The sequence below is a fragment of the Sarcophilus harrisii genome, chromosome 2 (genome assembly GCF_902635505.1).
Source record: "Sarcophilus harrisii chromosome 2, mSarHar1.11, whole genome shotgun sequence".
Lineage (NCBI taxonomy): Eukaryota > Metazoa > Chordata > Mammalia > Dasyuromorphia > Dasyuridae > Sarcophilus > Sarcophilus harrisii.
Window position 1 is genome coordinate 45746942 of NC_045427.1, and position 13387 is coordinate 45760328.

The 13387-nt window shown below is 35.9% G+C and overlaps 1 protein-coding gene across 1 annotated transcript in view; it reads right to left on the reverse strand.

Annotated features, from left to right (window-relative positions):
- SPG7 (SPG7 matrix AAA peptidase subunit, paraplegin) overlaps window positions 1-13387 on the reverse strand; it is an 86294-nt gene that overhangs the window by 25915 nt on the left and 46992 nt on the right. Inside the window, exons 6-9 of the mRNA XM_012540383.3 lie at window positions 12736-12838; window positions 11614-11739; window positions 10385-10547; window positions 9728-9901 (exon numbers count right to left, since the gene is read on the reverse strand). Coding sequence (XP_012395837.2) covers window positions 9728-9901; window positions 10385-10547; window positions 11614-11739; window positions 12736-12838 — 566 coding nt within the window. The remainder of the gene's footprint in view (window positions 1-9727; window positions 9902-10384; window positions 10548-11613; window positions 11740-12735; window positions 12839-13387) is intronic.

The window sequence follows — 13387 nt, forward strand, 5'->3', positions numbered from 1 at the left end:
TTCCAAGGCGAGAGCTCTATCAGGCCCACGTGCTCATGTTGGATGAGTCATAGGCCCTGCAGATTCCAAGCACTAGCACTGCAGAAACAAGAGATTCTCACCAAAAGGAACTGATCTTCCTCAGAGAGCAGTTTTGCTTCTATATAAGCAATAGGAGAGGGTGACTTATTCCCAAACATGCTTGCATCTTGCAGCACCACAATCCCTCCTGAATTCTAAATAAGCTATTCTAAGAGATGAAGCCTCAGTGTTGTTTAGTCTGGCACGGAAAAAGGAGAAACTAGAAGGATGTCAGTCACATGAGACTTAACAAGCTTTATTTATACTGCAAGATTACTAAGTACATTATCATCTTAAGGATGCAAGAATAAATGCTTGTAGTTTTAATTTAAAAAAAAACATATCTTAATTAAAATAAGTATGACTTAAATAAAAACAGAAGCTCCAGACAAAGCACACATTTCTTACTTCAGCCACTGTTACATTTCAAAGGCAGAATATCAATTCCAGTGAAATGTTGATCCAGGAAATCAAAGGACAACAGGGATGGGAGAATCCCAGAGAGCTAATCAGTTCATTTCCCTGCCCTTTAGGTGGGGCCTTAACTATCAGGAATCTAGTCTATTTTAACATACCTCTGGGAATGAAGATTCTATCATTTTCCCTCAGGAATCTAGACCAGTATTTATCTTAGGTTTCTGAAATGCTCTGCCTCTAAAGAGGTCAACCCAGTGAGTGCAATGTTAAAAATATACTATTTCTTCAACAAGTAGCCAAGACTTTTTTTGGGGGGGAGGGGAGGGGGAAGCCACAGTTGGTTCAAAAGAAAATACGGTCACATGAGAAAGAACACTGACTTCTTGGTTGGAAAACCTCTGTTATAGTTCTGTCTCCTCCAATTACTAGCTGTGTGATTCTTGGGCAAGTCATATAACCTCAGCGAGCCTCGGTTTTACTATCTATAATATGGGATAATGATACATGTTCTGCATGTCTCACTAGATAATTATGAGGATCAAATAAGAAATGAGTGTGAAGTTGCTTTGGGAACAATAAAGCCACACAATTATATGATATCATGATTAAGGCAGAACAGTAAAGACATAAAAAAAACTTCAAAAGTTATATGGAGAATCCCTATATTTTTGTCCACCTGCATTTTTAAAATTTCCTTCACAAGCTAATTGTACACTATTTCAAAGTCCGATTCTTTTTGTACAGTAAAATAACTGTTAGGACACGTATGCTTAATATTTAATTTATACTTTAACATATTTAACATGTATTGGTCAACCTGCCATCAGTGGGGAGAGGATGAGGGGGAAGGAGGGGAAAAATTGGAACAAAAGGTTTGGCAATTGTCAATGCTGTAAAATTACCCATGTATATAACTTGTAAATAAAAAGCTATAATAATAAATAAAAAAAAGTAGTTATATGGAGAACAAGGAATAAATCTCAATTTCCCAAAAGAGCTATAAGGTCACTGAAGCCTTTCCCCACTACAACCCCTTTCTCCCAAAGATGAGTTCTTCCAGTAAGGGCCCAGATAACCCCACACTTTATTATCAGAACTTTGTCACCATAGCCTCTCCTCCCCCCTTTGCAGGTACTCCCAGTTGCTTTCATGTGATGCTTCTGGCATCATAATGTAAACTCTTTGAGGACAGGGACTGCCTTTTTTGTTGTTGTTGTTGTTGTTTTGTTTATAGATCTTTGAGTATCCATGGTGGATTTTTGAATATTAAAAGCAAACCAGATTCAAACTGAGCCCAATGCTTGGCACATAGTCATCGATAAGAAATGCTGGTTGACTTCCCTCATTTGTGAGGGATATTTGTGATGGTACTCAAAGTGAAAGATGTTCTTAATATGTCCCTCCTCTCCTTCAAAGGAAACCTGCTGCTCAGGATTTGACCTGCACTGGACACATATTCCTGATGCCATGTTTCCCGAGTCATCTTCCCAACCCTTTTCCTCCCATGTTCTACTAATCACATGTAGAGAAATGGAGTCATGTTGGAGGTTTCCCAGAAGATAGAGGGCACGTCTCAGAAGCAATTTTTGGCCTGGGTTTGAGTAAGGAAGGACTAGAACATCCAACTCTCTCTCAAAGGAACCACCATAATTGACAGAGGTTATTAGGAATATAAAAAACAAGGTTATCTTAGTGTTCACTACTTGATGCCAGAGGTGGTTGTTTCGGCATCAAAGTAAATTAGTCCTAGCCCAGGGCTCGTGCCCTGACCTAAACTTAAGGGTTCAAGCTGAGAACGAAGAACTAAGCTTTGCACTTGGTGTCATATCAGAGAGACTCTCACCTCTGCCCCAGAGGCACCTCCAAACAGTGACCAGGAGCAGGTTTTTCCTCATCCAACTCAGATGCAGGAATGCTGCACACCTTTAGGGGGTGAGCCAAAAAAGTTTGGAGTAATCATCACAATGTGAAGTCATTCTGACACACTCATTTAAATACTCCCCTATTAGTCACTTTGAAGGAATGGAAAATAACATTTGAGATTATGTTTCAAACACTTATACAAAAATTAAAAATCTTCAGAAAAAAGGACAGAGGATACAATGCTGACAGACTACTATTACTGAAGTGCAAAAGAGCAATCAGTAACCATAGTGGCTACGGAAATGCCTACAGAGAAGGCATAGGCAAATAGTGACTAATGTAGAAATCACTAATAAGAGCCAGTTGTATATAAATAAGGACCAGAGTTAGGAAACCAGTTTCAATCCAAACAACAGCAGCAGCAAAAATAAAAACCCCAAACCTTAATTATATGGCTAAGGGGCAGAAAGGGATTTTTTTTTTTAAATAAGAAAGTCCCAAGTTGACTTAACAAAAATGAAACAATTTTTCCCTCTCTATTCTAATGTAAAAGGGGGAAAAAATGCAAGGCTGATTTTTATGCACAAGGATTTTCTTAATTTAATCAAGAACCTGGAATGTTATTTAAGTTTCCAACCAGACCAAGGTCATCTGGTACAACTATTCTTGGAATTCCATGTCAAAACTGACAAATCTCAAAACTGTAAACATCCCTGTTTACTCCATATACAGCAGATCTGACCGTGAAGGAAATAAATCTACTGACAGATCTTTAAAAAATAGTCAAGCTGCTTCAAAATATTTCACGGCCCTTTCACCAATTCTGCCAAGAATCCAGTATCAAAGACACAATGCACTTGAAGTGAGCTTACCCAAACAGTACCATCATGCCATTGCTGCGGGTCACATTTTCAATTGTATTAATTTTTATTTGCTAACATAACATAAATGATTCCTTTAAGCTTGACCTTTGGGACACTCAGGCTGGGACATTAGTGCTAATTTGCAAGGCTGGCTTGGATTCATTCATTTCTCTGGAAGAAATTTCTATAGAAGCTTATACCAGCCCTTCTAAGAATTTTCCCTAAGGGGCAGGTAGGTAGTGCAGTGGATAGAGCACCAGCCCTGAAGTCAGGAGACCCTTAGTTCAAATTTGACCTCGAACACTAAAAAATCCTAGCTGTATGACCCTGGGCAAGTCAATTGCCCAATTGCCTCAGGGAAAAAAAAAAATTTCCCTAAATGAAACTAACGGTCACATCTTTTCCAGTAATATTTTCTATATCAGAAGAGCAGTACCTTTGTGGCTTCATAAAAACAAAAAGACTAAAAATTAAAAGGATCTGTAGAGATCTAATGCAATCCCCTCATTTTATAGAATTGAGAAGACTCAAAAAAGGGGATGACTAGCATCCCCTTCAGACATCTCAGTTTCAAGAAAGGACCAGTTTTTTCACATCCAAGTCCCAATGCAGTATTCCTTTTCCTGCCTCTATTTAACATGTACAAAACTAAATTCACCATTCTGCCTAAAATCACTCTAATTTAGAACTTGCACCACTATTCTTCTAGGTGCTCTGGTTTACACTCCTGTTGTCATCCTTAAATGCCCACTCTTTCTCAATCCCTATGTCCGATAATGCCAATCAAATGTAATTTTGTATATATTTATGTAAATTCCTTTCCAAAAAAAAAGTGAAAATTCTCCAAAGCAATCCCAATAGACTTTGGACAGAAAATGCCATCTGCATTCAGAAAAAGAACTAAGGACACTGAATGTAAATCAACACATGCTATGTTCACTTTTTTTTCCTCTCTCTACCATGATTTTTTTCCTTTTGTTCTGATTTTTCTCTCCCAATATGATTCATAATGTAATACATATTAAAAATAAATAAATTTACTAGGAAAAAAATGAAAACTCATTGAGGGCAAGAGCTATTTTTTTATCTTTTCCCCCCCTAAAAAGTGATACAAAATGGACATTTGTTGTAAGGCTAAATTTTGTTCCAAAAACAGTCGTCTTTTGAAACACTAAAAGTAAGCTGAGTGGAGAGAGGTAAAATACTATCCAACCTTAAAGGTGGCTGGTAAAAACAAACAAAAAAGGCCAAATGAATGATTTCCTTTATGTTGTGGGGAGCTATATTTGAAGTAAACTAGAACAGGTAAAACCAGACTTATCCAGGGCTGACAATAACATCAGAGAACTAGCTAAAAGCCAACCTTTGTCTTAATTTTAGGAGCTAATTTGGTTAATTCACCTATCTGGGGCTGTCTATCTGAGGGCAAATAAAAAAAATCAAAGCAAAAGAGTAAAATTAGCACTATTTGTTCAGGCAGTTCAATATTAAAGGCAATAGGCTTGGGAGTGGCCAGTTAGGCCTGTGGATATTTGCACACCTAAGAGAATCTCAGACTCTCCAAGCTGGAGAGACCTCAAAAGCCTAGTCAGACCTCTGACAAGGTAGGTTAATTATGCTCCTGGTGCCAAACTAGTTTCAATACAACTCCTATGTTTCAAATATTTACTCTTTTAGGTAGTTAATAGGAAGATATACCTGAAAAACGAAAATTTCCTGAAAGCAGAGATGAATACACTGTTCCAACTTACTTATCAGCATCTAATTCTTTATCATTAAATATCTAGTTAAATTTGCTATTAGCAGTTATTTATGTTCCAGATTTAGCCTTTGAGGTTTATCATAATTTTATCATTCTAGGATTAAAGTCTTTACTGAGCTTAACAAGTAGAAACTCTTTGACCCCTTTCCCCCTGCCTACTCTGCCCCCCTCCACCTTTTCAAGTAATCTGTTGTATACAAAAAAGAAAAAAATTGTATTAGAAGATCTGTGTGCAAATCATGAATGTGTGATTTGCTTGTTTTGGGAACATAGTCAAATCACTTAATCTCTTAATCTCACTGAGTTTTAATTCAAGGTCTCTATCTGTACAATAAGGAAAACAGTATCTGCTCTGCTGCATCAAAGGATTGCTAGGAGATTTAACAAAAAATGCTCCTGAGGTTTAGATTTACAAAATCTCAACGAATTTTTATAAAGGAAGCCTTATTAACATGTTAAAGAAGCCTTTAACATGACAGTGATATTTCAGTTTTAATACCTAACTGGTTCTTAGTATTTGATGAATATTAACAATTACATTTATATTTAACAGAGGGAGGAAAAAGAAACAAAAAAGGAATTCTTCTGACTTCCTTGTGTCAATTGTATAGCTGTGTAGATGACTATCTTGTGAGATATCTGGATTTCCCAATTATCAGGAAGACAAGGAGACATTATATCTTATGGTAGTCCTACTTGCATGAAAATTCATATGGGGAGCTATCTCTTAGTTTAAAGGACGCTTCTCAGTCCTTTAACTGAGGACTTTTAGAACCACCTGGATGTTTCTATTTATCATTTATGCTTTATCACAATTTATCATCTATTTATTATCCAAAAATTAGCTCTTTGGAATCTGATTTTATGAAGCAAGATACTGGCTTCTTATATAACAGAACTTGGGTATTAAACTATTGACCATCCAAGGCATAAATGGCATTATTTTGACCTACCAGTCCATAAATATTTATTGAAGAGCTTCAATAAATATTTATGGATTAACTGGTAGGTCAAAATAATGAGAGACTTGAAAAAGCTGGTCTTCTGAAGCAAAGCAGAAATTATCATGTTAATATCTAATATTAAAATCTGGTTTAATGTCCACAATAACAATCTATGAGATGCATCTTTCCAAAGAAACTGAGAGCAATACATGAACTGTGCCATACACATTTTCAATTATCCATAGTATACTTTATTTCATAAACCTTGGTCGATAAAAACTCTGTGTAGAAAATATCTATTCCAACTTTTTCATTAATAGGAGAAAACTGAGACTCAGAAAGGAAAGAGTCATGCCCCAAAATCAAGGCAAGAAGATGAAACAGATAAGTTTCAGCTATCTCAGAATGGCTCAAAGGAATAAAAGACGGTAGAAGAAGACACTTTTTTCCCCTTCTACTTGCAATCTCAGGTAAGATCATTATACTTAATGAAGGAAAAAGTTAAAATTAAAAATGTTTATGAACTTGATCAGTATATACAGTTCCCAAAATGAGACTGACAAAAATCACAAATCTTTGAAAAAGTTAAACCCATCATCCAGCCTGTTAAAATGTTTTTGAATTCTAACTTTGTCATCCAATATATTAGCTATCTCTCCTAGCTTTGTGTCACACGAAAGTGTAACTCAACATGTCATCTAAAACTTCATCCTATTCACCTATGAAAAATTTAGAACAAAGGCAATCATAGATTCTCTGGAGTATGTCACCAAAAAATCCCCTCTAAAATGGTATCAGTGGGATTGACATCCATCCCACTGACAACTGTTCTTTGTTGAACAATGCATCACTTAACTATGCTACCATCAAATCCACATCTTTCTCTAGTTCATAAGGAAAGTAGGAGTTTGTTCAATACAGGTAAAACGTTAAATAAACTAATTACATTGATATAGCTCGATAAACAAGAGAAAAAAGCATTAAATCTAAAGTCACTTCATTAGTTCTTTTCAACCTTTAAATAGATCTCCTATAAGAAGACAACACTGCAGTCTCTCCTAAATGGTACGTGAATTATGCAGCAAAATTCCGATTTCCTGTACAACAATCTACTTTGTGTCATTTCACATGTTTAGAATCCACAAAATGGCTATTTATTAAAAATGAATAAATTTGGAGGGGTTGTTTATGCAGACATTTTAATCACGGTTGGTTTATTTAACTAATGTCTGTGGTCAGCAAATCAAAAATGCTATTTGCTGAGTCTGGCAATGTGGTAGACAGTACTAATGTTTCTAGTTGTTTTAAGAGCTATATCCCCTTTTGATGGGCCAAAAGTCACAAAGGAAGATGAAACCATTAGATTGAAAAACAAAGTGATATTAATCATTTGCTCATCCTAGCAACCATTCAGAAATCTTGAGAGATCTTGGTTTACACAAGCATACACTATCAATTACATCTAAAAGAAAGGAGGCAATCTAGTGGCCTGAGGGAGAGTATAATTCATTTATCTAATATCTAATATTTATCTAATCTGAAATTTATCTGAATTATCTGAATTATCTTTATTTATTTATGAGATTTATTTATTTATCTAATCTAATATTTATCTAATATCACCTGAAATTTAAGGAGATAATAAATAATGAGGGAATTATTAGGAAGCTTAACTTGCTAAGTAACTGATTATTTAAAAGGAAACCTTTGGGATGTTATAGGAAGATAGCTGATTTCTGTCTTATACTGACAGCAATAATGATATACAAGAGAGGCAGTATTAAAAAAAAAAAAAAAGCTTCTACTGAATGAGGACTTACCTGTAGAACAAAGATATATAAACTTTTTTGATAATGAATATCATAAGTAAAAAAAATTGTTTAAACAGGTGTTCCCAATATACGTATACTGGTCTATAAATTATGTTACTATATTAATATAATATGTTTATTATAAAACAAAAAAAGGAAACTAAAAAGAAGAGAATAAAAAAACAAAATAAATATTTTAAAATAATATATTTTCTTTATTAATGTAACAAAACCCTTTTCAGTCATTTTTTTTTTTAAGTCCAAATAATTTTACTGAGGGCAATATGATTTAATATGCTTCATCATTATTATTATTTACAATTTTGCTTTAAAACTTTCTGTTACAATTATTCAGAGGTCTGGTTCTCAGTTTGGTTTATTTCAATACTTGGTATTAGCTTCCAAGAAGAGGGAAATAATTGTCTCAGTGTATTCTGTTTCTTATCAAACCTCAGTTATGTTCAATTCTAGTTTCTGAAGACTACTGATAAGCCAGAGACTATTCTGAGGAGGAAATCCATTTTATATGGATCAGTTAAAGAAGTTGGGCACATTTAGGTTAGAGAAGAGAAGATGAGATGGATGGGGGGAAAAGGAGAGGATGTTTTTAAAGTATTTGTAGGACTATCAAATGGAGGAGGGATTAAATTGTTCAGTTTGGCTACATGAAACTGTAGGTGAAAGTTTCAAAGAAGCAAATTTAGCCTTTGTATAAAGGAAAATTCCTAACAATGAGATCTATCCAAAAGTGGAATGATTTGCCTAGAGAGGTTGAGGCTTTTGTCTCCTTAGAGGCCTGAAAGTTACATGACCCTTTATTACTGGGTGTGCTAAAAGTAGGTGTGCCCCCTTTCATATATAAGTTGAACTTAAAAGTTGATAGGTCCCTTCCAAAGCTCAAAATAAATGACCTGTAAAAACTAACAAAGATAACAAAGGTAGGTAAATCAAAATGGAAGAAGCACATTATTGAGTGCACTTCCTGAATTGTAATAATCATTTTCTAAATCTCATCCAATAATTATAATTATGCAATAGTTTTCACTAATATTTGGACATTAAGTTTCTATCTTATCAGATTTAGTGGAGGGTAGGGAGGGAAATAGTCTCTGAAAGGCACATTTCAGGACTGGAGGGTGGCTAATAGGCCAGATATCAAAGTGCTTGGAGAGACTGGTTTCTCGATGATTGATAGTCTTCTTCATTTGCTTCTAAGCTATTTGTCCAATGTTTTTCTTTGGGTACTGAGGGAGTATGGTGGGGTTGGAAAGGAATTTTGGTAGATCTGAGAACGTAAGGTCCTAGCAACTAGAGATTGTTTCATTTGTGATTCTTGTATTTCTAGACCTGAGCACCTTGGTGATTGATGTAAAAGAGCTCTGTGCTTCTTTGTATGTACCTCTATGTTCTGTAGTCACCTCCATTGCTTCGTGCCACCTACTTCTCATTCCCATGAAGCATAGCCTGCTCCTCCTTCAGAGACTTTCTTTGTTTCAATTCCTCTATTTCTCATACTCTGCTGCGGCCAAGGAGAAGGCAGGGAGGAAAGAAAAATCCTGCTTCATATACATTGCTTCTGCTGAATTGGGGGCAAGGGAAGAAGCCAGGCAGAAACAAGGCCACCCAATCCTCTTGACACTTTGTATAGGTGAGGAAGGGGCAAGGACTGAATGGGGAATTTCGTCTGGCTCACCTGCCTACCAGCCTGTCTAGAGAAGATGGAAAGTAAAGGAAAATGGTGGTCACCACCCAGAATGCAGCTGGAGGAAGGAAAAGTAAAGGTAAAGGTAGCCAGTCGGTGGCTGTAAGGATGAACAGCTGGGCTGCTCTCCTCAGCTCTGGCACTGGAGCACTGTGCGCACATTCTACCTTTGAGAAGCATAGCAGCAAAAATTGCTGGAGTCAAAACTAAATTTTTTAAACACAGAAAACTCTTTCCCACCAGAGAGCAGAGACTGTTTTTCAGACAAACTGAAAGGCTGGACATAGGGTCGGCAGCATACTCACCATCCATTTCAACCAGAAGCTGGTTTAAAGTCTGTTCTTCCTCCGTGTTGGAGAATCCCGACATCGTGGTAGATCGTTTCTTGCCCACAGCATCAATTTCATCAATGTACACAATACAAGGGGCCCGGTTCTGGGCTTCTCTAAACAGGCTCCGAACTCGAGCAGCTCCAAGACCTGAGAAGAATGCAGGAAAGAATAAGAAACAAAAAATTAGGAGATAATACCAATTAGCTAGTAAAGCAATCATCTTCCCCTACCTAAGTATAGGCATACTTACAATAATAACTTCCAAATCCTAACAGGATGCCATTATATATAAATATAGTTACAGATAGACAAGGGATATTCACTCTACACCAAATTACAGACCTTACTAACTGTAGACCTCTTGGGTTTAAGTGAAAACTGTCCACTTTAATGACAGAATTATCTAAAATGATTAATAAATTCAATTTAAAGCTACAGTATCTCAATTTTCTTTCTCCATTTCTTTGCCAATTCTCTATTAATTTTGCATGTGAAGAATGAACAAGCACAAAGTGGGAGAAATTCCAAAACAGGTTCAACTTTTATTTTACTAACTGGGGTACTCAAAAACTATTACAATCTCCCCCACCACCCTCCTGGACTTTATGGATTCTTTGCTGAATGACTCACCTCCTATCACTTCCACAAACTCTGAACCAGCCATTGCCAGGAATGGTACTTGGGCTTCTGTAGCTACAGCCTTGGCCAACAAAGTTTTTCCACAACCTGGGGGTCCAAGCAATAAAGCACCCTTTGGGACTTTTGCACCAAGCTGGAGAAAACGCTCTGGACTCTAGAAGTAAAACACATGCTATATCAGCATAGTCATTTGGGGTTTCAGACATTTTTTAAGAAGAAATAACACTAAGAGATTCGACTAACTTATTTTCTTCTTTTTTTTACTGACTTTTTTTTTGTTTTTACATGACCTTCATTTCTAAATGTATCCCTTCTCTTTTCCCCACTCAGCAAGTTATCTTTTGCACAAAAAGAAAAAAGGGGAAAAAGTAGTTCAGCAAAATAAGACATAGAAGAGGCTTAACAGTGTTTCAAAACCACAATTTCCTACCTCTGCAAAGAAGGAACAAAGGGACATTATCTCATTTTTCTTCAGAGAAACCTTTGATTATTATAAGTACAATGTTCATCAACTAATTTATTTCCTCACATATGACCTGATGGTTGCAAACTCAAAGTGGGAAAAACATTCAGCCTTTCCAAGGAATCAACTTTGCAGTCAGGATAATTGCTAGTATAGGTACTAGCCAGAGAATCAAGGGCTTAAAACAGGGGTCCTCAAACTACAGCCTGCGGGCCAACTGCGGCAGCTGGGGATGATTATCCCCCTCATCCAGGGCTATGAAGTTTCTTTATATAAAGGCCCACAAAACAAAGTTTTTGTTTTAACTATAGTCCAGCCTTTCAACAGTCTGAGGGACAGTGAATTGGTCCCCTATTTAAAAAGTTTGAGGACCCCTGGCTTAAAATGTTTCAGGCAAATTTAGTTTGCTTTCCTAGCTGGTTAGAAGCTGGGTCTGGCTAATTCATTAAGTATCAGGTGTGTCTCAATGAAACGAGGAAAGAGATAGATAATATCAAATTAAATGGGTACTACAAAAGTTACTGATTAATACACAACACAGGTGGGTCTGGGTTTTTATAAAGAAGAATTGTGGTTCTGAAGATGATGCCTATTCTACACAAAAATAACCCGACATAATGTTTTCTTTCAGGAAAACTAGATTTGCCTTTCCTTCTTTCTTATTTAGGATATAAAAAACTCAGAGGTGACTGCAATGGTCTTTAGGTTTCCTCTACATTTTCAGCTGTCTTTTTGCCCCAAAATCTTTGGTTCTCACCTTTAGATAATCCACAAACTCTTTGACCTCTAATTTGGCTTCATGCATTCCTGCTACATCTTTGAAGCTGATCCCCTTCCCAAGCTTTCCATCCACAATAGTGAAGCGAGCCATTTTCAATTGATTCTATGTTAGAAAATATACAAAACAAGCAATTTTGAAAGAATAAGTTTTGGAGAGAAAAGAATCAGTCCATCAGTACCAGTATTTTGTCCTATCCATGTTTTTGTTCACCTCTTACATGCACATAAGATTTATTTCTTTCCCATATCAGTATTGCCTCTCTCTACAATGCCCTATAACAAAGAGCTGAATTTATTAAGGGCAGAGACTTTATGAAAAGAAAGTAAATTTCTTTCAATGATGCATGGAAAAAACATCAATGTTTAATACAACTGGCTATTAAAAAATGTGGCTGGCTGGTGGCATTTAACAGCAATTTTTAGGCTCTTCCTACAAACTTTCAGAAGTTGTTATTTATGACTGCCAATGTGAATAAATGACTTGTGAATTATCTCACATACTCAGCTTATAGGGCCTCCTCTACCCTTACTCCCAAGCCAAACTACACTTCAATCTATAGTAATGCATTTAAATTAATCATTTGATAAGGATTTAGACTTTGTTCACATAGCATCAATCTAATCCAATCCAAAAACTCTATTTAGCTTGTCCACAAGAAGACTATGCAATCTCGTTAGTAACATTAAAAATTTAGAGACTGAGAAAGGGGACTGAAGGAATTGTCAAAGGAAGGCTAAGTTATAATCAAGACCAGAAGGGTCAGAGGTATGCTAAAATCTAGAGAAGTTGCTTTTAAAAAATTGCTATCTGGTGACTGAATACTTCTCAACTCCTGAGCTCAGAAAAGATACAAATAAATAATTCAAAACTGTTACTGATTAGCAAGTTTTGAAAATAGCAAAATGTAATGAATTTAATTTAACTTAGCCATTCAAAGGGGGGGTAATGGAACCAGTTACTTCAAGACACGATATCAGAACTAGAGATAATTCAAGAATTCATTTTCATTTTTTATTTGCATTTTAACATCTGGTAAGAAGAAAAAAAAACTAAGTTCTGAGGCTGTAAATACAATTGAATATGATTTATGCAACTTACAAAAGCACTGAATCCCCCTTCCCTTCCTGTCATCCCAGCAAGGCGGAAAATGCACCATAATATGCCCACACCCACAGCTGTCATTCCCAGGGCATAAAGTGCACTAAAAAGAACAAAAAAAGACAAGTTATATGTTTAAAACCATTATAAATGAAACAAAGTAATAAATTTACAAATAGTAAACAGTTCTTTAATATTCTCAAAGATGAGAAAAATTCCTAAGATTTACAGGAAAAAAATGCCATCAACTTAATTCTTGTCCAATTCATATTGATAGTCTCTTAGATAAGGTTTTTTTTTTTTCACATATAAGCAAAATTTCAAAAGACATAATACAAGGCTTTGATGCATTGTCTTAAGCAGCTTGTGCTACAAATCAAATTCTAGCTATTCACATTCCATAAATTCATCAAATCATTTAAACTGAATCTTGAGTTCATATGAGGTACTCCAGATATTGTACAGAAATGATCCAAGACCCGAGATCAAGTGTTCACTTAGAAAAGGATAATGAGCATAGCAGAAATCTCATCCATCTTTCTCACACTTGTCATAGAGCCAGAAATCCTTAAGCTTCTTAAAGAAACACAGTCAAGTTCCACATGGAACTAAAAGATCTTAAATAGGATAAGTAAAAAGACACAGGGAATCT